The sequence below is a fragment of the Perca flavescens genome, chromosome 2 (genome assembly GCF_004354835.1).
Source record: "Perca flavescens isolate YP-PL-M2 chromosome 2, PFLA_1.0, whole genome shotgun sequence".
Taxonomy (NCBI): Eukaryota; Metazoa; Chordata; class Actinopteri; order Perciformes; family Percidae; genus Perca; species Perca flavescens.
The window spans coordinates 24,042,428-24,067,688 of NC_041332.1; the positions used below are offsets into that span (position 1 = coordinate 24,042,428).

Below are 25,261 nucleotides of genomic sequence, written 5' to 3' on the forward strand. Positions count from 1 at the left end.
AGTATGTCATTTTATATCACATAATACATTTTCTTACAAAAATCGATGAAATAACCAGTTGGGAATGTCTGTTTTTGGTTAAATCATCAAATGTAATACGTGACCAATCAAACTCCCTTACCACACTGATGCAAAAATCCTAAATTACCAGTATAGCCTGACTGATGCGGATAATGACAGATATTGAGAGAAATTCCAATATATTAACCACAACAGTCATTTTTCTTATTGGCCAACATACAGTATACACCAATATTGACCAGCAATAAGCTAATTTCTGCTGACCTATTGTTCATGCTCCAATTTCCATAAAGCAGTCCTGTGCAGTGATTTGCAACATTGTCTATAATGGCCTAATACACCACAGTATAAAAAGAATATCCTCACGATGTACTGTATATGTTGTCATATCGCTTAGCCCTGAGATAAAATCAACTTTATTGATCTCAAGCAACTGAAATGTTTCATGATTTAAGTTTTTTACAAGATAGCGACACATTCAGAACCCTTATTTGGGGTACAGTGGTGTGCAAAAATGTGGGCACCCCTAATCTAAATGTCTTTTACAATGAGTATCTAAGTGAACAGTAGCTAACCAGACCTCTAAATGTTACAAAGTTAAAGATGACACATTTCTTCAAATTTTAAAACAGGATTACTTCTATATTTTAGTTTTTAGAATAATAAAAAGTGCCTGTGCAACAACAGTTTGGGAACCCTGTCAGTTAGTACTTTGTAACTCCTCGAGGCAACGGTCACGCTTCCTGTAGCCAAATAAGTCTTTCAATTCTTGCTTTTGGAATTTTCCCCTATTCTTCCTGGCAAAAATTCATCTAGCTCAGAAATATTCTTTGGCCTTCTTGCATGCACGCCATATTTGATATTGCTCCACAGATTTTTAATAACGTCTGGAGGGAGACCACATTTTTGCAGACCACGGTATTTCATGAATTTTAGTTATGCTCACCATAACAGGTTTGCTTGGAAACTGAATAAATGATCTAAACTGTGTATTAGGCTACAGTTCTACAGATTATCTGGAGTCTGGCTGGTATCTTCTTTCGGACTGCAACTGATTATTTTCATTACCATTCAATAGTAATCTGTCAAATTGCTTTACTTTTATTACTCAAGTCTATTAAGTGTCTTGACATTGCTTGTTCAACCAACAGCAGAACCCCCCTCCCCAAAATCAGTTTACAAAGATACTGTATCAATCAGCAACTTCTCACACCTGAGAAGGTGGAACCAGAGAGAATGCAGAATTTGTGGTTGATAAATGAATTTATTATCAAAACAGCTGGAAACTACTTTTCTGCCTATCGACTTATTAATAAATCAACAAATCACTTCAGCACTAATCTAGATTGCAAAATAATTGTGATCACAATACCAGTTTCAGATGGTGTCATTTAAACATTTATTGATTAAGAACTTGTTTCTGCATATACAATATTTGGTAACACTTTTCTTGAAGGTATCTACATAAGAGTGACATGACACATAAACCCTAACCTTAACTTGTCATGACAAAAACCAAATGACAATGGCAGAAGCGTTAATGTCAAACATTTATGACTTGTTTATATTTATGACACGTTTGTGACAATGTCATGTCACTCTTATGTAGCTACCTTCAAGTAAAGTGTAACCCAATATTTATGTATTTTGGATGTAGATACATTGTACCTTCTTTATACTGTGTATGTCTGTGTGTGTGTGTGAGCATCCGCACACTTCATGCGTTCACTACTAGTGAAACATGGGGCAGTTTTGCAGCGCCTCAGTGGCAGAACTGTACTGGAGGACGTTGCCATGGAAACGAGTGAGCTCCTCTCGCATGCCCTTGGCCCCCCTCCCTCCTGAGCCCCGATACTTCATGGAAAGCAGCTTGGAGCACAGGTAGTGGAGCCACAGCACGTTGGTATGTGGGTGGTAGTTACACCAGTTGTTTCTGAGACAAAAAGAGCAGCATAGCATTAATAAATCAGTAACATAATAACTTTGAGATAGTTTAATTCTGTAAATGAGCAGGAGTATCCACAAAAGACTGATGAGGTCTGTTTCAAGCAATACAGTTTGGGAAATGGGCTTATTAAAAAAAAACATGAGTTAAAATGAGAAGATTGATCCAATAAATATGAAGCTACAGCCAGAGACGGTTAGCTTAGCTTAGATGCATCCATAAGGAACTCAAAAAAGATTAGTAATTGTCAAGTGATATCGTCGTTTGGTCTGTAAAAATGTCTTCTTTTTTTTTTGTACTTTGGTTTTTGAGCTTCAGAGGTGCTGATGGATGGATTTTGATTTTTACCTTTTAACAGAGCCAGGCTGGCTGATTCCCCTTTTCCAGTCTTTATGCTAAGCTAACTGGCTATAGCTTCACATTTAACAAATAGAGTAGTATCGATCTTCTCATCCAACTCTCAAGAACACAAATAAGTATATTTCCCAAAATGTCAAACTACTCCTTTAAGACAAATGACAATGAACACTCAAAAGAAAGATCAGTGTCAGACTGGCAAATTGCATTTTCTGGGTGACTAATAAAAAAACGCATATGCCATCATACAAACCATAGCTGTTTGGCGAGATCCATTTGTGTTTGGAATTTCTGAACTAATCATCCGACTAGTATTTCTGGACATATTAATTAAATTCAAATCAATAAGAAATCCAATGTTGGCTCTGTTATCCTCTACACATAATCTCTATTAGATGTGTAGAATAAGATCTTCTTATGCATAGTTAAACTGCTCCATGTGACTCCTTTACAGCTTTACATGGCACAACGGCTGTTTTTGAATATGGCTCAGACACATGAATGCACTGACCCATTCTCCTGTCTCATTTGTCGGTAGATATCAAACTGGTAATCTCCCTGGCCCATGAAAAGCTCCTCATCCTCGGAGATATCACAGGAAACCGTCAGATCATCTGGAGAGAACAAAACATATGCGTGTTAATTACGCATCATGATTCTAACAGGGCTACATTTTTATGTGCAAAAAATATGACGAGGGAGGGAAAAAAACTAAATATCTGACCGATTTCGAGTCTGGAGAGAGAATAGTCAATGATGCGAACCAACACCCCTTTAGTTTCCAGAGAGTGGGCTGCTCCATTCAGGAGGAAGCTTCCCGTCTTCTGCTTGGTTGTTTTGACCAGCACGTTGCCCCAGTGGAGGTCCCTGCAGTAAACAACACAGGAGGATAAAGTTGCCGTTACGAGCCACCAACAAATTCTCCATCACACAGACACCACATACACACCCAACTGTGCCCTGTATTGGCTTATAACACAAGTTTGATACCGAGTGCCACATCTCCCATCTGGTTCTAGCTTCTCAGATGCGTATATTTGCTGTTTTTTTTGATGACCGTAAATGGAAAATATGCTTTTTGAACATTTGGCGGGAAAAATAGGACATGTGAGTATATTACTTTGGGCAATTGTGATGGACATTTTATAGACTTTATAAACAAAGGATTCGTACAGCTTTTTAAGAGTAAAATTCAAGCACTTTGAGAGCACTTTCAAGGTACCTAAACCAAAAGATTTCCAGACTCAAAGTCTTTAACATTCACATCTAAATGGTTACTATAAATGCAATTAATACAAGTTACAGAATTCCTTCATACCGACAGCAATCAATAGGGGTGTGACGAGATACTCCGCTCACAAGATGAGACCCGAGATTGGGTTCATGAGAACGAGACAATATTTAACACTATTCTAAAGAAAACTTAAATTAAGAAATATGACTGGAAAAATAGTCTTTACTCAGAAAACCAAGGTTACAACATAACCAAGCGTTTCATTGCAGCAATAAACAAAGAAGTAGGCCACTCTTGTATTGGTTTATGACCATTTTAAGATGAGGGGAGAACATTTCTCTTTGTTTAATATCATTAAAAGTAATCTTGGGTTCTGCTTCGGAATCATTTAAAAAAATAAATAAATAAAAGACAGGAAGAGAAAGAGTGATCTGCAAAAGTCAGCAACACACTAAACTGCATGCTGCAGTGTGTGTGTGTGGAGAGAGAGAGAGAAAGAAAGAGAGAGAGAGACCATACCCTCTAACGTTCTAATGCTGGGTTTTACAGGCAGCTTTTTACAATTGCAACTTCGCTGCCGCTCTGCAAAAGTGAACTCTCAACTTTGGCAAACGGGCGGGGGGGATCTTCTATGCTAATTTAGAGGTCTAAACCAGACTCCTCTTCAAAGCCCGATGTATTAGAAGACCAACCAGGTTAGACTCCGTCATGCTGGCTGCTGCTCTGCACTTGTGACCGATATTGCGAGACAATTTTTTACATCGACGAGAAGTCTCGTCACATTTTAATCTCACGAGATCTCGTCATACCCCTAGCAATCAATGTATGTATATTGCCACTTTGTTTATTTTACCAGCTGTTCATAACATCAAAAGGTCGGAGGACATCACCTGTGTTCAAAGTGTAGCTCCTGCTCAGCAACAGCCAAGGCAGCTGTGACCTGATGAAGGATGCTCTTCGCCACCCCCAAAGACGCCAGCTTGACAACACAATAAAGGCTTGAATTAAAGACTGCGTTTGTACTCTCACCCCACAATGGGCTAATAGTTTTGGGAAACAAAATACTGGTTTTCGAATCAATACACTGCATTTGCAGAAGCTTATCTTTTCTTTTAGATGCTCAGCTTCTTCTTCAATGTTTTCAGCATTATCTTCAGCGTACATATTTATGGTCTTCATTAAGTTGTAATGTCTCTATTCAAGGGACTTATATTTATGCATGCACTCTTCATTAATGTTTGAGAACATTTTCAACGTAGACAGAGTGAAACAGACATACATAATGGTTGCTCTTTGACTGCACTGGCGGAGCTGTCCTGTCTATGCGTTTTTGTCTTGTCTGTTATTTGTCATTATCATGTGTTATGAAATGTTGCTATTGTGTGTGTTTCTTCTTTGTCTTATGATGTCCTACTTTGTATTGTTGATGATGCATTTTAATGTGTATGATGTACATTCATTACTGCATTGTCTGATTGCAGGAGCTAATAAGGATCCTAAACTAACAAACAACATTCTTACAGTGTGCAAGTGTACTGAGCTACATCTAGTGTAATGAGAATAGAGTGTAGTGTTGTTGTAGTAATGCTTCTGTTTGAGGACAGAGTACTTGAAACTCCGACTACAGTAGTATAACTGGCAAGCATTTTAACTTAAAAGCCATAAAAGTTAAGGAGGAGACACACTCGTCTCAGCATACAAAAGAAAACGGGACTTGAAGTTGTAAACGGAGTGTGCTAGCTTCAGCTTCAGAAAGCAAGAGACATCGAGCAGTCACGGACATGATTGATGAATGCTCAGCATCACTGCAAAACACTGTACAGCACAGAGGGGAGGTTATTAGGCAGCCTACCGTTCCATTGCTGTTCTCTAGGTCCATGCCTCCAAACTCAAACTCCAGGATTATGAATAACTGATCCTTTTCAAAGAAATCTAAGCAGAGAGAAAAAGAAAGACCCAGTGAAATAGACAAAACACATAGCCTGGTCGTACATGGATAGATTTTGGTCAGCCACTGCAACCTGACGGACGTGTTGACAAACGTGAACAGGGGTTTCTCTCACTGACCCGGTCGGTCGTTCTCAGAGCCTCTCTGCTGGTCGAAGGTGTCCCAAGCATTCAGGAAATCTGGAGGGTAGCAGCCCTGAACGCAGTGGAGACTGCGAGGGAACAAGTTGAGTCACATTTAATTAACAATCCAAACGACCGAGACGCTAACGGACAAAAAAAGACCAAAGAGAGTTGCTTACTCGTTGAGTCCAATAAACCCGTGAGTCTTGTTCTGCAGCTTCTCTTTCAGGCTGCTCAGCTCCCTGGCAGAAAAAACAAACACACACACACACAATGCTGTTTAGCTGAACTCTCTTGTGGTTTCCAAGGCTCATCATTAGGTGTCCCCCCCCCTAATTATAGTATCCCAGCAAATGGAGTAGTGTGAATTGCAGTTTGTACTTCATGTACTACTTACTTTGAGATAATAATCTCATGGAGAATCTCTCCTAAAGTCTTCTGATCCTCTCCATTCACATTCTCACTGCCCTCTACTGGAATGATCTGTCAAGACAGGAGTCACTGTTTTACTGCAGAATACGCACACATTTTCATCTAACATTTATAACAAATCTTTATCATCGAACTATGTGGTTTCTTGCCGCTTTGCATTGTTTTTCTATAATGCTATTTTCAATTTAACATAAAATGGAGATTCACCCTTGACTAGGGCTGGACCAACTGTAATTTATATATATATATATATACACACACATATATACACACGCATACACACACTCAAAGCTTCTATTGGGGTTTTTGAATGGAACTTTGAATGTCTGTCGTATTTTGTGATTTTGTTTCATGATGGTGAAAAAAGAAAATCCTCGAACAAAATCCTCAATTTGAATAAAGTGATGCATCAGATTAAATGAGTGTTTTTTTATTCAATCAACTTTCCTTATTATTAAAATCAACTTTCTTTAATGATTTTAACTCGTCAGTTTTGTCCATGGTCAAAAGCTCTGGAAAATAGCTAGTAAGTGAGTCTTGAGTTTAGAATATTATGTCAAACATTTCCGTCCAACAGGGAAGTCCCCCCCTTTAAACATACAGCCCAATTCAAATTGTAACACTTAAGATGTAATCTGGTTTAAATCACATTGCACATTGATCTTACACAATACAATGCCTAACACACAAAGTAATACACACACACACACACACACACACAAATATATACACAAACACATACTTTGAGTGCAACCGTGTCTCCTGAGGCGTTGGTGGTGGAGAAGACCTCACCGAAGGTCCCTTCCCCTATCTTCACACACTGTTTCATACGGCGAGGGAGTATACACTCCTCCCAGGGCAGAGGGCGCTGCTGGCCACACTCAGCATACACCTTCTCTGCATCCGACAGATCTGCATCCTCACACACAATCTGTGTGACAAAAGACAGGAGGGAGCAGGTGGCACACATTCGCATCAAGTGTAACAACCCATTCACAGTCAAACACCAAGCATGTAGAAAGTACGTAGGAAAAACTTTTAAAAATCTTGACGGCATAGGTGTACTGTACCGTAGAATTGCGGCTCAGCAGCTGTGACCGGAGGTGTTTGGGGAGGGGTGTCCGCGAGGGTGTGGCAAAAAGGATCTGGCTGATATCCGCCAACTTCTCTCTTGTGGGTGACCCCGACACAGACCGACGTGAACTGCTCGGAGTGCATATCACTAACGTGAGGCAATGAGGGATAAGAAACAAGGAAAATAAAAAAATGACATTGGTGGCTTCAAATTACATTTTGAAATGTCAATAGTCCCAAACAACCGAGGGACAGATTACAATTTAGTAGGGCTGTAGTCAACCAAAGAAAATCTTAGTCAACTGAAATTCTACCTACACTTCAACCAATCAACGGGGGAAACAACCTGCACTTTCTCTCTCTAAATTACCTAAATCGGCCACAGTGCACTGAGTGCACTCTACCTGGTAGCGGTGTGTGTCCAAAGCGTTACTCCCTGAGGACAGTGTAGGTTTTTAATGCTTTGCAATGGGAGTGCCTCATATTTACACTATGCTACAAAACACCAGCAGCGTGATGAGGGGCTGAGCGTCTACTCTGTGCTGAGCGCTGCACGTCTGGAGTTTTTTTCTGATCGCTGAGAGTTGAAAACTGTTCAACTTTGGGTTAAACACTGTGCTCGTCACTGTCCCTTTTTACCCAGCTGTCTAATCATAGTGGAGGAAGGGCAGGACAAAATCACAAAGACCAACCATCATCACATCCTACATGTACAAGTGCTAAACAACAACAACAAAAGGAGAAATTAATACTGCTGGAGCGTATACATCTGTCCTCTCTCCCTACGTGTTTCAGCTCTCCCTTCATCCAAAGCAAGGGCCAGAGAAAGTACTCTACTTTGTGCAACATTTTTACTTAGCAGATATTCCGGATCATAGCAACCAGACTCAACCAAAAGCGTCGCAGCTGAAAAAACCTCCGCGCTCCCAGCTGGATGTTTTCAGAAGAGTGACTGGCTTTTTCAGCTGCGAAAAAAATGCTTCGGTGGACACGCAGTCCACCAACCAACCGACCTGCAGACGGCAGCCCCACAGCTTAGTATTGCCTGTGTGTATTACCCATGCCCTTGCGATGAACAGAGAGGGCTGCTTTGAGTCGACTCCAGGTTTGTGTGTTAGGCGTGAAGTCAGCCAACAGAGACGAGAGGTTGAGACGACTCGCTCTCACCGGGGTGGAGAAATTGATGGCGGTTCCCAACAGCTCCTAAACACAGGAAGGTTTTCACAATGTCAATGATGCCACAGCTCCACATGTCGTCATTTTAAATCCTCCGAAACTATTAACATTTAAGTACAGTTGGGTGGATTGTAGTAGAAGCAAAAATAATACATACTTTAAACCAAAATCGGTTTGTGTGTGGCGTTTAGGTTGGTCCAAAACATAAACACAGAATATTTTACCTTTAAACTTTTGTAATACCTTGCCGTGTAGATAAGTTGGCGTTTTGTTTGCCCAGGTTGAGAAATTTTGTTTGTGGCATTCACAGCAATTAAAAAAAAAAAAAAAAAAAAAAAAGAGAAAAAAAAAGAAAAAAAAACTTTGAAAGACCCAACAAAATGTACTTTGTTTGTTTACACTGTCCCAGTTAGCTCATTGTTAATGAGAACAATCCATAGACTTAACATCAAAGAGTTTTCATTCAGGAACTTATTTCCACTGAAGGTAACAGAAACTGTCTGGAGTAGCCAGGGCACCCCTTGTTGCTGCAGTAGTTCCTAAAATTAACTTTGAACGTGATAAACAAAATCCCATTCACCAGCATTACTGTATATTAGGGAAGAGACATGAATCTTAGACATAAATATCCCAAACTTAAGTCAAATAAACCAAAACTGTTCCCAAGGGTGGATAGCACTGAAGATACATTGGAAGTCGTTTTTCTTCACTTTTGTCATTTGAATGAACAAAGCCTTCATTAGAACCTTGAATATGGCATCAAGTAGCATCACATGAAATGCTGGTATGTTAAATCACTGCTATTTCGTGACCAGCCCAAATATTAATTCAACCTGCCGGGCTCTCTACATATACAAAAAAAACTTTGCTGTTGACTTGAAACTATTTTTATTGTCTCAGATAATAATACATATTTGACAAATCAGGTGATGTTTAAATAGGTTATTGTATCATAAAGCCTGCAGGAAGCCACATGAAAGTGATGCTAAATGTCATCTTTGCTAGAAATATATATAAAAAAATACCACCACTGGAAAACATTAGTAATAGGGACCCTGCTGATAAACATGCATTCAGGTATCGAAAGACTTCAGTGCCACCTGCCCCACTGATTTTTTTCTTGACAAGCACACTGTCAAAGTTACAATCTTGAAGATCTGTTCCGACCAGAGGGATTTTTGCAGTTCCTGGAACATAACGTTCCTAGAACCCTTTTTTTCTCATGTTCCGACCGGACCAATTTGGGGATTATTAAGTTCCTCTGACCGCAGTTCCTGTAACTCTTTCAGCTCCTACTTCAGGGAAGGGTTGTTTCCCTTTTCCTATAGGAACCCTTATTGCAGGGGTCAGCAACCTTAGGCACCTTAACCAATGGCACGCTGGCAATATGTGTGCAAGAGAGTTATTGATGTGTTGAAATCATGGTTGAAATGCTGAAGCACTCTCTCATCCGCATGCCAAATTACAACGTTCACAGTTGCCGACCTGATAGGTGCCGATACCGTGGGTGCTCCGGAGCTTGAGCACCCACGTGTGCCAGACTGCCAGTTCATTTTTACATTATTTTAATATTAAACATTGCAGGTGGTGCTAAATGGAGCGTCTGTCATAGTGTGATTGGTCATGTCGGTGGCTTTGATTTATAATTTCCCACGAAGCTGATTAAACTTCTCATCTCCAATCCTATCTGTGAGAAGTGGCGCTGTCCTGAGTTGAAAGATAGCTTCTACGGCGTGTGTGTTCATGTCGGCCGCTGTCCACTGTCTAAGGTTCTGAAATGCAAACATTTTTGACTACTTTTTTTTTTTAAAGGGTGTGCGCGTGTGAGCACCCACGCCTGTGCGCAACCTGTTATTTACGGTAGTTTGATTGACTCATATCTCTGACTGGGAACAATACAAAGAGGATTACCAACGGCCGCTGGGGCAGATGAACTAACGCTAGTCTCGTTAATGTAAGGAGGCTACAATTAAACCTTCGTGAGTTAAAAGCCAATACTTATCAGTGCACTCACCTGTGTAGACCGGCATAAACATGTAGAAAGCGATAATTCAATCTGCTCTGTCTGCTCACTACACTCTTGTCCATTGCGCTGTTTTACGCAAACAAAGCTCTACTCTGCAAATAGCAAATTTTTACAAAACAAGCTAAAGCAAAATCTGTTGGTTTGTAGTCTGTTTTTGTATCTTAGTTTGCAGGGATCTTGAAATTTGGACAAATTCTTATAAACTTAAGCTGTCTGAAGAAACCATCCTCTCCGCTGGAGCGGTAAATATGGATGCATTATTAGACCAAAACAAATACATGTGGCTACTTAATATGCACGTGAATGCCGCAATCGTTATGTTTGTGTACTTCATTCTTGATAATGATGCTGGTTGTGTTATTATTTGGCCACAGCATCGTTTCATTGAAAATGAGACATACAGGACCTGCTTATCAGTCCATTCGTCATTAAAGCTGGGCTTTTCCACAACTTTTCGCTTCAGGCTCTTTGACAGTGATATTTTTGTCAGCCCATTTTCCACCAATCAGGACTGCATAGTAAAACCATGTTTCCATAAATAATAATAATAATAATAATAATAATAATAATAATAAACAATAATAATAATTACAAGGTCCTGATTATTACAGATTCCCTGGATATTACATTTTGATGTGAGTTCATAAAAAAATTATGTTAACATGGCACACTAATAAACAAGACATTTTGAAAAGGGCACTTCATATCAAAAAGGTTGCCGACCCCTGCGTTAGTGACTTAGCAACGTCTGAAACACAAACGGTAGGCTACATATTCTTCGGCTGCAATTTGCCTATGTATACTAACTCACAAGACTAACATCACACATGCAACCAGCTAATTGTTAATGCTAGTTAAACTTAACCGTTGTTTCGTTTGCCTGTTGCGCTCTGCTCTTCTATCTTGGCAAAACCAGTTTTGGGGGAGGGTAGTTAGTAGAACTGTTTAGAAGTGGACTGTTCCTATAACTACGTTCCTGTAACTACTTGGTCGGAAAAAGGTTTTTGACAATAAGCAGTAATTGTTGCAGGTTTGTTTTGGGATTTCCGATCCAAACCGCTTGTGAGTTTTCCCGGGAATGCCGCCTGACACCCAGTTCGTAATACTGCAAATGCAAGGGCTTTCATCAGTTGGGACTATTATTGACACTGTTCATCACACCCCCAACCGGCAGACACCGCCTAACAAGAGCCTGGGTCTGTCCGAGGTTTCTTCCTAAAAAGGAAGTTTTCCTCACCACCCGAGGTTTCTGCCTAAAAGGGAGTTTTTCTTGCCACTGAATGCTTGCTCTCGGGGGAATTACCGGAATTGTTGGGTCTTTGTAAATTATAGTGTGGACCTAATCTAAAGTGTCTTGAGATAACTGGTTATGATTGACACTATTCATAAACTGAACTGGTTGAAAAAGGGCTACAGCTGACCAATACTTTTCACTTTTTAACTAATTTAGTTGAAAGGTTCATCGCTAGTTCTGACAGCCCAAAATACGGTCTTCACATTGCTTACTTTGTCTGACAAGGGTTAACCAATAATCAATGCTGTCAATCACTATATCAGTCGATAGACATTCAGCGAAAAAACGTAAAATGTTTCAGCAGTACTGTGCTGTGCGTTTGTGTGAATATTGTTCTCACCCGTGGCTGTTTGTGTTGTGTGGAGATCAGCTCGTCGATGCTGCAGTCCACAGCCTTGTTACCGCCCGTCTGTGCAGTCCTGCTCCTGAACCCGTGTGTTATGGCACTGCCTTTGTTTTTCCAGCGACTCACGCTCAGACCACTTATGCATGCCTTCCTGGTTGTCCCAGGCCGGTCCGTGGACGTGCTCTTCCTTTTCTTTTCTTTAGGAGCCAGATAGGTCTTTTTTCCTTTGTGGGAAATGTTGGAAGAGTTCTTCACAACTTCTTCTTTGTCTGAAGCAATCTTGTCTTCAGAGCTAGTTGAGGCCCTCTTTTTCTTATTGACTTTCATTGCAGAAGTTACTTCATTACAGGGATAGGTGCCACACTCAGACTGATGGTTATTCTTTGTCTGGTCATCACATGTTGTTTCTTTGAGCTGCAGAATATCTTTTAGTTGTGTTAATGTTACTCTCTTTACCCCAACAATGACTTTGTCAGTTACACATTTCTCCTTTAGCGTCGTTGTGAGCAACGCTGCCTTTTCTTCTGTTTCTGGGTCTTTAGACTGAGCTACCGGACTGTGAGTTGTGAGATTTTCTGGGTCCTCAATGTTATGTGTGTGGTCATTGTCAGACTTGTTTGGGTCTGAATTCTGTGGTGACAAAGACATTTTTTTGAGCTGAACTGTGCATTTCTTAGTTAGACTTTTGTCCTTTAATGCAACAGCAAACCGTGTTTGCACAGAGCTGTTGGCTGGTAGTTGTGTGCCCATGATAAACTCACCGCTGCTGTCTTTGTGGTAGGTAGATTCAGCATAGAGTAATGACTCTGGCTGCGCCATGGATTCCTGTGTGGATGAGGGTTCAGCTGATGATGAATTGTTAGCGCTTTGACTGCCAGTCACTGAAGCTGCATGTTCAGAAGATTCAATACTATTTACTGACTGTATATAATCACTGGCTTTAATGTTCGTCACAGATAAATGAAGATGAAACAATGATCCTGAAGAATGTAAAAGGTCAAAAGTTTGACACCTGTCCACAGACAGCGGATGTTCACTGGTTTGCCGGCTGTGGGCTGAGCTTGAACTTCCCAAACAGGATGAGAAGGTTGTTTGACTGCATAGCTGAGAAACAACGATGCTGTCCAATCTTTCTAGCTGCACGGAGCAGTGCTCGGTCAAACATTTCTCCTTTAGAGGCTCTGTCAGCCACCCTGATCCTCCGGCTGCTGACACAAAATGACTTCTGCTTTCGCTGTCGTCGGTAGAGAGCAGATTCAGACTTGGTAATTCCCCAGCATTCTTGGTTTTTGGGTCTTCACTATAGCTTTTGGCTTCCACACTACAGCTTCTTCTCGTGTTAGTGCTCCTGGGCTCCATGAACAAAACACCAGAAGGTTCTTCATTGCGATGCAGGTCTGGTTCTTGCTGACCAAGGCTCGACTGCAGCTTCTCCCCTGAATGGTGTCCTTTGGGTGGTGCCGAACGAGATGCGGAGACGCGCTGCCCTGGTGAATCCACGTCTTCTTGGAATGTGCTCAAGACGCCTATACAACTCACTGACATGGATAGTGGGGCAGAAGATTGATTATTTATAGATAAGGGTTTAAGGCGTGGCCGTTTGCTGGAGGAGCCCGCTGAGGGCGTGGAGCTAAAGATGGGTTTCCTGGGGCAGGGTCCGAGGCTGTGATCGGTCAACTCATTGAGGGATATCTCTCGGAAGGGGTTGACGGCAGAGCCGGCAGTCCCTGCTGCATTCATCGAGTTCTCTGCACTCGATACCACATATGTTGGGGGGGCCCTCCTCGCCCGAAGAATCCTCCTGGAAGCAAGGGCTCCAGAAGTGAAGTCATCTGAAGAGTCGAGCATACCGAACGTTGATTTAGGGAGTTGGGGTTTGGTGGCAGCAGCATGTCTGCGGCGGGTTACAAAGCGGCCCGCAGAAGGAAGATGATCACTGAGAAAGAGAAGAGAGAAAGCTAAAGATTACAGCTATCACTGAGGACATTTAGTGGGTGTTCAGGCTGAAAGGAAAACTGGAACGTCATCACGGCGGCAACAGTTTTCTCTTTTGTTGCAATGATTGCAAGGAAAACAGTAGGGCTGTCAAAATTGCTCAAAAATGACGTTCGAGTATTCCCTCCAAAATAACACCGAATATTCGAACTATTCGAACATCTGGTTGCGCATGCATCCAAGGTGGCGCGCGACATCGTGACTTCAAAATGATGCAATATCCGGCCGAGCCGAGGTCGCGCACGGCTCTTTTTTTTAGCGGCGCACGACAAAGCGGAAACAGGAGGCCTGAATGAGTTCACGGACAACCGGATGCCAGGACTCTGAGTGACTGCAGGTCTCTCTGGTAAACTTACCGGGTTAAGATGAGCTCTTTTATGCTGAATGAAAGGCTCGATCCGACGAAGTAGGTCAGTGAATCACATCGAAGCATAGACGGCAATGCTGCTGCCAGTTCTGCCCATAGACAGTATATAATGGACCAATAGACCCCGTTGCTCTGGACGGAGACCAGTGAAGGCTATTAGAAGCACTTTTCCGGTGATGGCCAGCTTTACTGCGCAGCCTCCAACTGAGAGAATGTGACGTGAGCAACGTGTCTGAAAGTGTGAAGTCTTCTGGTAGCTGTGCCGAGAGAAATCTCAATCATTCCCAATCTTACAGATACGGAGACTGTAGGTGTATGTAAGGAGATAACATAGACACAGGCTAATTATTGATCACTAACATGCTAGTTAACATTAGTAATTAAACCTAAACATCTCATGTAAATGGCGCCATCATGGCGAGATTTTTCTTGGCACAGCTACCAGAAGACTTACAACTTTCAGACACGTTGCTCACGTCACATTCTCTCAGTTGGAGGCTGCGCAGTAAAGCTGGCCATCACCGGAAAAGTGCTTCTAATAGCCTTCACTGGTCTCCGTCCAGAGCAACGGGGTCTATTGGTCCATTATATACTGTCTATGCTTACCCCCTTGGTTCTGCCGTTGTTTACCTTTTTCTTCTAGTCCGTAGAAAGGGCAGCGTCGGTAGCCTTTGCTCATTAGCGCCACAGCTGTTCAGGAGAAGACTGCAGCTAGTGTCGCGACCATCAGCGTAGGTATAAATAGTCACGGCGATCTCATGATGTCAATTTGTATGCGCCAGCTGGGCTGCATCCAGTATGTAACGGCTTTCAGGCTGCTCCCGCATGCTTTTTTTTTTTTTTTTTTTATTTGAATATTAATTTTCACCTTCGAAATTAGTTTTTTTAAAACTATTTGAATATATATTCAAATTTAGAATATTCGTTGACAGCCCTAGTAAACAGTAGAAATACTGCTCCAAGTTCCAAAGCAATCCACCAGGAATGTGCACTTACACATACCTAATTGGCCATTGCAGCACCCTGCCTGATAATGTTGCATTGTTAGGCCCAGTTAAACCTTTTTTTTTTGCAGGTCGACCCTGCGTTTTTTGCAGCTGCCCTCTGCATCGGCGCCCCCTGCTGTGCTGCCCGACGGGCTCAAATGAATAGAAGGGCTGTGTTGTTTTCATTCAGAGCTAAAGTCGGTCTGAACACTGCCTCAGACAGCAGACACTCTTCAGCTAATTAATAAAGTGACAAAATGAATTTGAAGACATCATGTTGGGCTCTGGTAACCGCTGACAGGTATTTGTTAGTTTTGACTTTTGATATTAATTTTAAAGCAACATTATGTAACTTTTCCCGCTTCGGTCCCCCTACAGGTTGTCTCATTGGAACTACAGCTGCAGCTAAAAGTTACATAGTGTTGCTTTAACAAGCAGCCCTAGATCTGAGATCTCAAAGTGCAGCATTCACAATGAGTTGAAAAGGTTGGATCTGTTTGAATGCACAAGTCCTCGGTTAATGCCAGTATTGTCAAATGTATCCTTGCAGACACTGCTGTCCTAACAACAACAGAAAAATCATTCACAATGTGTTCTGCACATGCCTGTTTGTGCACAGACCTGGATGTCTTGCTCTGCTGAGCAGGCTGAGGACGGAAGGGAGAGATGTTCTCCTCATCAATGCTGGTGTCTGTCAGACATAGGATGGCCTTTTTCTTGGCAGGACGCCCCGCTCTACGCCTAGCAACACTAGTCCTCTTCTCTCTGCGACAATGGAAAACAAATGAACATGTTAAGGGCAGTAAGGATACAATAGCAACATGGCTTTTCTCTTGGCAGGGTGGACTGCTTTATCACTTGTCTTCTTCGCCATTATGATAAAGAAAATAAATAAAACCAACCAATGAGCAAGGTAGAACATGGGGCATTAGCAAGCAGGTTAGGGGGGAAAAAATGTTAAGACATTAAATTTCTGCTGTGGAGGACAAAAAGTTTAACACACAATATTATAAAACCTTGTAGTGTAATGAAATCTGACTGGGAACGCAATCCATAATTGTTATGTTAATAATCTATAATTGGTTAACATAATTAACGGTTTACTTATTACAAAACACATTAATGAAATAACATCTCATCAAAATTGCCAGCTGCATTTTTATTCACAGACCTGGTTGTCTTGCTGTTCTGGGCAGGCCGAGGACAGGAAGGAGGGGGGGAAGTCTCCTCATCACTGCTGCTGCTGCTGCTCTTCTCAGCCAGACACAGCATGGCCTTTTTCTTGGCAGGACGCCCCGCTCTACGACTAGCAACGCTAGTCTTCCTCTGTCTGCACGAAATGAAAAAAAAAGGATGAACACGTTAGGGGCAGTAAGGATACGATATTGAATGTGAGAGCAAGTAGGCATAGGTCGGGAAAAGATTTAAACGACAATTGGCCTAGAATGGATAATCTTGGGTATTATTTATGTATGCCAATTCTACAGGGTGGTATTGTTTGTTATGTATTTCTCTGTGTCTACAAACTGTGTACATACTAGGCCTGCACGATTTGGGGGAAATATGAATCACAATTTTTTTTAAGCTTAGAATTGATATCACAATTCTCTGCCACGATTTTTTTCTCACGAAGTGTAATGTTTATTGCACACATGAACCATGACAAAACAAATTGGCGGTACCAAACAGATTTTTTTTGGCACCTTTTGCACATTGAGCATCACCACAAGCCTGTAAACATAGAGGCTTTAATGAGTAAAGCAAAGAAAGTACATACTGGCCATTTAAGTACTTGAACTAAATATGGCCCTGATACAGGCTCTATCTGAACTCCTTGAACATGTCTTGTCATAATTAAAACATGTGAATCAACATGCTGCAGCTACAGCTTCAGTCTCTAGAGAAATGGAGTTTGTCAATTGCCAATTTAAGTACAGTATCAAAAACAGAATGATTTCTTAGCACACTCTTTAACTGTTTGCCTTTCATGTCTTCAGCTGTCCTATCAAAATAAAAGGCCAAAAAAAAAAAAGATTTCTCCTAAATTCACCAAAAGCTAGCATTAGATAACGCATGACATTTAAACACAAAAATATCATAACACTTGCAATATAAAAACGAATTGTTTTAATTTAAGTAAACAAGTGGGGAAGTTTCATGGTGATATCTATTACTTCCAATATTTCCCTTAACACCTAGAGTGTCTCCCCAACAATAACAACCGGAGTGGGGTGGGGCTATCTTGGAGATAGGCGCCAGCAGTGGCGATTTTAGACCCTTTTCAGGGGGCTCAAGCCCCCCTAAATTTCAAGTTAGAGTTTGCGAACTTGTCTGTGTTAGTGACAATTACAGGTTCAAAGAAACAGGTGTGTGTGGGGGTGAACACTTTTGCAAGGCACTGTATCCATGTCACATTCTCATTAGGGGCTGAGCCCCCCTAAAGGTCTGATCCTAGAATCGCCCTTGGGCGCTCTGCTGTTTGTCATATGTGCTGCCTGAGCGCCAGGCTTTATCATGTCAGGCTTCATCCCAGCAATGTGCATCCGTTGAGCCAGACGACTAAAGTGACTCTCGCCTTGACATACCTTATCATCAGAGGTTTTGCGGGTTCAAAGACGGACATATCACCGTCTGTTGAGGGTGTGCTGTCGAAGGCCTGCTTGCGGTTTTCTGGTGAGATCCAGGCGGACAGCTTTCGCCTCTCCTTACCGTAGGTCTTCAAAAATAACGGCTTTAATGGTTTCATGTTTAAAATCACAGATGTAACCGTGCCACACGTATTTTATATCAACGGGTAAAGGCTTGCTTAAAAGCATCTAACGTTGACGTTACAAATTCAATAGACCACCAGCATTAACATCCGCCAGTCAAGTTAGCCTAGCTCGACTTTTTGCAAACTGTGCTACATCAACGCCATTACAGCTTATCAACAGTGATCGACGAAACTTATTGGAACTCCATTTAATTAGCTGTTTTAACCCATTTCCATGATTGATAGTCTATTATCTTGTTTGTATGTCGTTCATTATTCCTTTTTTTTTCCCCCGAATGAACCCGCTTCGCTGACTGCTGGACCCGCTTCCTTTTCAAACTGCTGGTTACTGATCGCTGATTGGTTAACAACCGGTGACGATGCCAGCACAGCGCCGCCTGGCGGATTGGAGTAGTTACAACTTTGAGATGAAGGTGAGAGGAGGAAACAGCAACTCTTTTTAAGTCTAGTGTAGCCTACACTCGACATGAATGTACACACATTTCCAGCGCATGTATAAAGTTGCAATATTCAGTATTACACAATATATTTATGGAGATGTATTCGTTGTGAAGTTAAACGTTTGGATAATTAAACTTATAGGCCTGCACATGTAGACCTATACTATACTCGGACCAAGGAGAAGGTCTACAGAAGTGGGGACAGAATCCTGTACAACCAGGCCATAAACACACTGACAAAGGAGATTTTAGTAGCAAAGAAAATCTACACATTTAAAAGCTGAAACTGTGGAGATGACAGTGGACAACACTGTGGATTCCATCAGGTTTCTGGGATCCTCAATCTCCCAGGACCTGACGCACAATATTGACACCATCAGGAAAAAGGCCCAGCAGTGATTGTAGATCCGCAACTAACTGTTATTTTCATAGTCCATTAATCTTCTTGATTAATCGATTAGTTGTTTGGTCTATAAAATGTCAGAAATGGTGAAAAATGTCAATCAGTGTTTTCCAAAGACCAATATGACATCCTCAAATGTCTTGTTTTGTCCAAAACTCAAAGATATTCCGTTTACTGTCACAGAGGAGTGAAGAAACCAGAAAATATTCACATTTAAAAAGCTGGAATCAAATAATGTTTTGCTTTTTTCATAAAAAAATGACTCAATCTGATTATCAAAATAGTTGGCGATTAATTTAATAGCTAAACTAATCGACTAATCTTTGCAGCTCTAAGAGGATGTACTTCCTGCGCCAGCTCAGGAAGTTCAACCTGCCTCATGAGCTGCTGATTCTTCTACACTGCAATAACCCAGTCTGTTCTCTGCATGCCCATCATTGTGTGGTTTGGATCAGCCACCAAACAGGAAAGGAACAGACAGGTCAGCACTGCAGAGCCTGCCCTCCATTCAGGACTTACATCTCCTGAGTCAGGAAATGAGCAGGTAACATCACTGCAGACCCTTCACACCCTGGTACAAAACCAGTTCAAACTTCTCCCCTCTGGTAGGCGCTACAGAGCACCGTATGCCAAAACACAGACACAAGAACAGTTTCTTCCCACACTCTGATGAACAGTTAAATCAGTCATACACTGTCAATAACCCTGTAACATCCACCGCTCTCATTTCAGATTATAATTATACAGTTTTGAATGCACCAATGTTTTTCTATGTACATACAGTACAGGCCAAAAGTTTGGACACACCTTCTCATTCAATGCGTTTTCTTTATTTTCATGACTATTTACGTTGTAGATTCTCCCTGAAGGCATCAAAACTATGAATGAACACATATGGAATTATGTACTTAACAAAAAAAGTGTTAAATAACTGAAAACATGTCTTATATTTTAGATTCCTCAAAGTAGCCACCCTTTGCTTTTTTGATAGCGCTGCAAACCCTTGGTGTTCTCTCAATGAGCTTCATGAGGTAGTCACCTGAAATGGTTTTCACTTCACAGGTGTGACGAGTCACCGGCCTCAGAAATCGCAAGTTAACAGCAGCTCAGATTAGAGACCAGATGAATGCAACACAGAGTTCTAGCAGCAGACACATCTCTAGAACAACTGTTAAGAGGAGACTGCGCGAATCAGGCCTTCATGGTCAAATAACTGATAGGAAACCACTGCTAAGGAAAGGCAACAAGCAGAAGAGATTTGTTTGGGCCAAGAAACCCAAGGAATGGACATTAGACCAGTGGAAATCTGTGCTTTGGTCTGATGAGTCCAAATTTGAGATCTTTGGTTCCAACCGCCGTGTCTTTGTGCAACGCAGAAAAGGTGAACGGATGGATTCTACATGCCTGGTTCCCACCATGAAGCATGGAGGAGGAGGAGGTGTGATGGTGTGGGGGTGCTTTGCTGGTGACACTGTTGGGGATTTATTCAAAATTGAATGCATAAAGAACCGGCATGGCTACCACAGCATCCTGCAGCGACATGCCATCCCATCCGGTTTGTGTTTAGTTGGACCATCCTTTATTTTTCAACAGGACAATGACCCCAAACACACCTCCAGGCTGTGTAAGGGCTATTTGACCAAGAAGGAGAGTGATGGAGTGCTGCGCCAGATGACCTGGCCTCCACAGTCACCGGACCTGAACCCAATCGAGATGGTTTGGGGTGAGCTGGACCGCAGGGTGAAGGCAAAAGGGCCAACAAGTGCTAAGCATCTCTGGGAACTCCTTCAAGACTACCTCTTGAAGCTCATCAAGAGAATGCCAAGAGTGTGCAAAGCAGTAATCAGAGCAAAGGGTGGCTACTTTGAGGAATCTAAAATATAAGACATGTTTTCAGTTATTTTACACTTTTTTGTTAAGTACATAATTCCATATGTGTTCATTCATAGTTTTAATGCCTTCAGTGAGAATCTACAACGTAAATAGTCATGTAAATAAAGGAAACACATTGAATGAGAAGGTGTGTCCAAACTTTTGGCCTGTACTGTATCATGTGTCACTGTCAATATAAATCCTACATGCTGTATATACAGTATATAGACATGTATACATGCACAAACTGTACAAAATCATCTAGACCATGTATATCCACATTCTTTATTTATTTGTATAGTTTACAACCTATAGAACACTTGACTTGTTTATACATCAGTAATAATAAGTCTAACCACCAGGTGTCATCATTTTATTAGACTGTACTGAACTACCCTATACTGTGTGAGTATAAATCGGTAGTCATAGTCAGTGGGCAACTATTTGCATCAGAAATAAAATAAGTCTAACACAGTCTTCATGAATGTTATTGGCCCGATGGGGCTGTAATGTAAAATTATATTGGCATGGTTAAGCAATAATTAAAGTACAGCTCAGAGAAATGTTGTCGTTTCAGAGGTATCTATGTCATAAGCTGAAATGATCGACAAGTGTAAATTTGAACCACTTGATAGCGCTAGAGGAAAAGTCAGGAGGTCACCAAAGTCAATAGGATTCATCGTAAGGAAGGCACAAAAATTAAACTGTAATTCCTACTTAGTGGCATTGCACTTCTAGACCATAAACTACAAATCATGTGTATCGCATTGTCAATTATTTTTTTTCAAACCAAAGTGGCTTACAATTTGTTTAATCCCTTTCCTACCTCCCAGGCCAAATTGCTTCCCATTCATTTTGACTTGAAAGTAGCTCAAAGGTAATCAAATTACTTACTTATACAACTCCAGAATGGACAATAATAAAATGCTATTCACCAATAAAGTGTTCTGGGACTGTGGCCTGATGATATTTGATACAAGTCTGTTTTCAGCAAGGAGAGGACAGGACAAATGCATTTTTCTTCTTTCACAAACAATATTTACCATAAATGCACACAATGAACCTTGAGACCTGAATACTACCAAGTTAGACCAAAACAAGTATAAAGTTTAAGATGGTTATAGGCATAGATATAGAACAAGTGTTCTATAGCCATGGTTCTAGGTGCCTCTTTATGCAAGGGAGATACAATATACACAGTAATTCCTTTAGGCCCTACACTTTTTAATGAAAATCCTGCTGAATTTAATTTCACCAAACAATAGAGTGTGCTCATTTCAGACCAAAAGCTATTTGAGTTGTTCCTTGTCACTACATTTCTGAAGCCACTGAATTCTACCCAATGCTGCCCTGTGTTGCCTTCGTATTGTTCATTTTGTAGTTATCTGGAAAAAATCTAATATGAATGTTGCTTTATTATCTGTAAATGTATTACCAATGCTGAATGCTCTTGCAATTTGTATTAATAGGTAGGACATTGGTTCATAACAATCATTAAAAACTGGTAATGTTTATTTGTAGGCTGATATTTTGCTATTTGATAGAAGCACTTGGAGTTTGTAAGTGATGGCATTATCATATTGATGGTGTGATGTTGTTTTTATAAACACCCAGTGCTTATGTTTTAATGTTTTGGAAGACATTTCAATTCAGCCATTTGACTATGTTGATTGTTTTTGACTTTCCAAATAATGCAGTTATTGAGTGAACCATATTTTGTTAAAATAACACTACAATACTACAACAACATTATCCAACTTATCTTATGGCAGATGATAGTAACTGCACAATTACTACCATACCCTCATGTGTAATAGCAAGCAGGCCTACTACGTTTCTACTTGATTAATGTCTTATTGTTGCTATAGGCCTACAGTACCCCGCTTTTTCTTTTTTAACGATGTTTTTATTAACTTTTCTGGACCCCACTTTTAGAATCATTGTTCTAGACTATGATCGTGTTCATTTTCTTCCCAAAGCATATAAAACACATTCAAGTTTGCAAATGTCCTTCAGTAGGCTACAATGACCTTTTCTTTAGTTAGTTATATTAAAGTAGTCATACTAGCAGCGCCACTACACTAGGATAAAGTCATAGACAGTATATAAAGATAAAGATAAAGTAGTACTAGCATGGTTATGCAGCAGGCAGTAAAGAGGAGCGTTTGCTTCCGGAGCAGCGCCCCCCGGTTCCCCCTGTTGGAGAACAGCGGCATCTGGGAGGGAGGAGGAAAGGAACGAGCTGAGGGAAAACAGAGGGGAGGAGAAAACAGACAGGAGCCCAGCGAGGAGGACGCGAACACACTGGAGAGGAGGTGAGTGATTGTCGTATGCCGTGATTTTTCGCTTGAATACGGGGAGTTGTAGCTGTTACAGTAGTCTTCAGCCGTGAATTTGAGCTGTAACGTAAGTTAACTTTCCATAATTCTTCGATACGACGCATTGCTTTGGCATCTGAGGGGCCCGCTGCTGTGCTGCGAACAAGTCGGGATGGTTGGGTGGTGGGGGAGAGGAGAGCCGGGAGGCTGCGGCGGCAGATGGGGGCATTTATGAGACCCCGCGTCGCGTGTGTTCCTATGGGTTTATTGTAGCTGTGATGCCCGTGGAGTGAGTTCTCACGTAGCGTCAGGGAATAGAACGTCTGTTTGTGAGAACAGACAGAACGTTGTCGCGAGCAACCAGCCGTTGACCACCGCTAGTACAAGGTTAGCTTACTCCAACTCGACTGCTTTGCTGGGGCTTTAATGGGGGAAACGCTTGGACATGTACAACTTGTGCTCTCATTATGTAGCTAGTTAGAGGGCCTATCAGCAGGTAAGTGGTTGGTAAACTGACTAACTAATTGGCCATTTGTCAGACAGAAGTTAAACAACCACCAGACAAAAAGGAAAGCGTTTAATTAGCTAGCGATAGCTATAATGCCTCACAATCCTAAAGCCCTTCACAAACACTAGCTAACTAATTAGTTTGGTACTTCTTACAAGGCTATAATATGTTAATTTCGTATCATATGTCTACATTTCTAAAAATATAAACTGAGATGACCTTACCATTCCATCTCCAGCAGTAAGTTGAATTTTAGTGTTTTACTCATTAGCTAATGTTTAACAAGTCATAAAATAGTAAAATTGGTTAACAGACCAACACCCAAAAAGATACTTCAATTCCACGTTTATAAAACAGTACAGCTTTGCTTCATCAATAACTTAAGCCTTTAATCAATCAACAAAATAGTTTTCCGTTCATTCTCTGTCTTCACTGATAAGTTGACTAATTGTTTCAACAGGTCAGTTGATCCTATCCTTTGGTTCCCATTCAGAGATGCTCCCGACTCGGGGCTGTATCCTGTGTCTTGTCCCATGTAGGTCTCTGCTGAGCAACAATTTAAGTAATAAAGGGGTTCATTGTAGCACAAACAAGCATAAAGGAGGGTATTCTCTTGACTTGCGTACATTTCGTGGAATAGTCCGGGGCTATAGGCCATGCAGCCCCCAGAGGGAGGCTGAGGCTTGTGTTTATGCGTAGTGCTGGCTGGACGCGGCTAGCTAATCGTTTCCATGCCTTGTTCTGGTAGTTTCTGCCATTCTCTTGAGCTAATACACTTGTTTGTCTTATAGAAACATGGAGCCACTTAATGGCTTGTTTATGTGATGTGATTTAAGCAATCTAGAGGATGATGAGAATAACGTTTCAGTTGGGAGGTAGGGAGGGCAGAGATAGTGTTCAGATATGTTCTGATTGTGCATGAAGAGGTAAAGGAAGAATTATTGTTGACTTTTCCTTTCAAAACCGTTCACTTCTGGTGATTAACTGATTAACTTCCACAAGGATTGGATATGTTGTTGTGTAGTAGGAATTTAAGAACTTGTGAAACAGTTTATGTAGTATACTACGTGGGTTTCTGTGGAGGGAGAAGGAACACTGAAGTTGTTGACAATAACATGAATTAGCAAAGGACCTGTCTGCTGTTTTTGCAATGCACCACTGAGGCTTGTCTCCCTCCCTGTCTCTCTGCCTTTCCCTCCCGTTGACGCTGGATCTCGTGCATTTGTTTTTGCGTCACATTTGCGCTGACACGTGCTTTCTTATGTGTACAATTAGGAGGTGTGTTCATAAAGCATACTTGTCAAAAAGCATAGCATAATGAACGGAACCTATAGGGTCTTGTCATTTTACTATTTGGTGTACAAACTTTGATGGTAAACAGCCATTCAGTACTGAATATTTTAGGCATCGGTTGTGGTGATCTTATAAGGTTTACACTGTGGCATTGGTTTGTTAATAGTATAAGTGTGAACCACAAGAATGAACATGTCACTGATTGTACCACCAGAGTTGAAATGGTGCGCAGTCATCCTCTCCTTCTCAGTCACTGCATCCCTCCCTCGCCCTGCTGGCTTGCTCTTCATCCAGACGTGTGTGTGTGTGTGTGTGTGTGTGTGTGTGTGTG

The 25,261-nt window shown here is 41.3% G+C and overlaps 2 protein-coding genes across 8 annotated transcripts in view; one reads left to right on the forward strand and one right to left on the reverse strand.

The window, feature by feature from the left end:
- Window positions 1-1,396: 1,396 nt before the first annotated feature.
- Window positions 1,397-18,424, reverse strand: haspin (histone H3 associated protein kinase). The gene is made up of 15 exons (XM_028566039.1): window positions 17,909-18,424; window positions 16,495-16,653; window positions 15,945-16,088; window positions 11,970-13,911; window positions 8,192-8,336; window positions 7,130-7,281; window positions 6,802-6,990; window positions 6,025-6,110; window positions 5,807-5,869; window positions 5,625-5,716; window positions 5,410-5,489; window positions 4,448-4,536; window positions 3,048-3,190; window positions 2,835-2,937; window positions 1,397-1,954 (listed from the first exon to the last, which is right to left on the reverse strand). The coding sequence occupies exons 1-15, from the start codon at window positions 18,067-18,069 to the stop codon at window positions 1,753-1,755; spliced, it is 3,750 nt and encodes a 1,249-aa protein (XP_028421840.1). The 5' UTR covers window positions 18,070-18,424; the 3' UTR covers window positions 1,397-1,752.
- Window positions 18,425-22,971: 4,547 nt separating this feature from the next.
- apbb2b (amyloid beta (A4) precursor protein-binding, family B, member 2b) overlaps window positions 22,972-25,261 on the forward strand; it is a 50,439-nt gene continuing 48,149 nt past the window's right edge. For 3 of the 7 annotated variants that reach the window (XM_028595695.1, XM_028595686.1, XM_028595703.1), the window contains exon 1: window positions 22,973-23,126. The gene's annotated coding sequence lies outside the window, so the exon portion shown is untranslated. The other 4 variants (XM_028595657.1, XM_028595710.1, XM_028595676.1 and 1 more) reach the window with 3 other exon arrangements.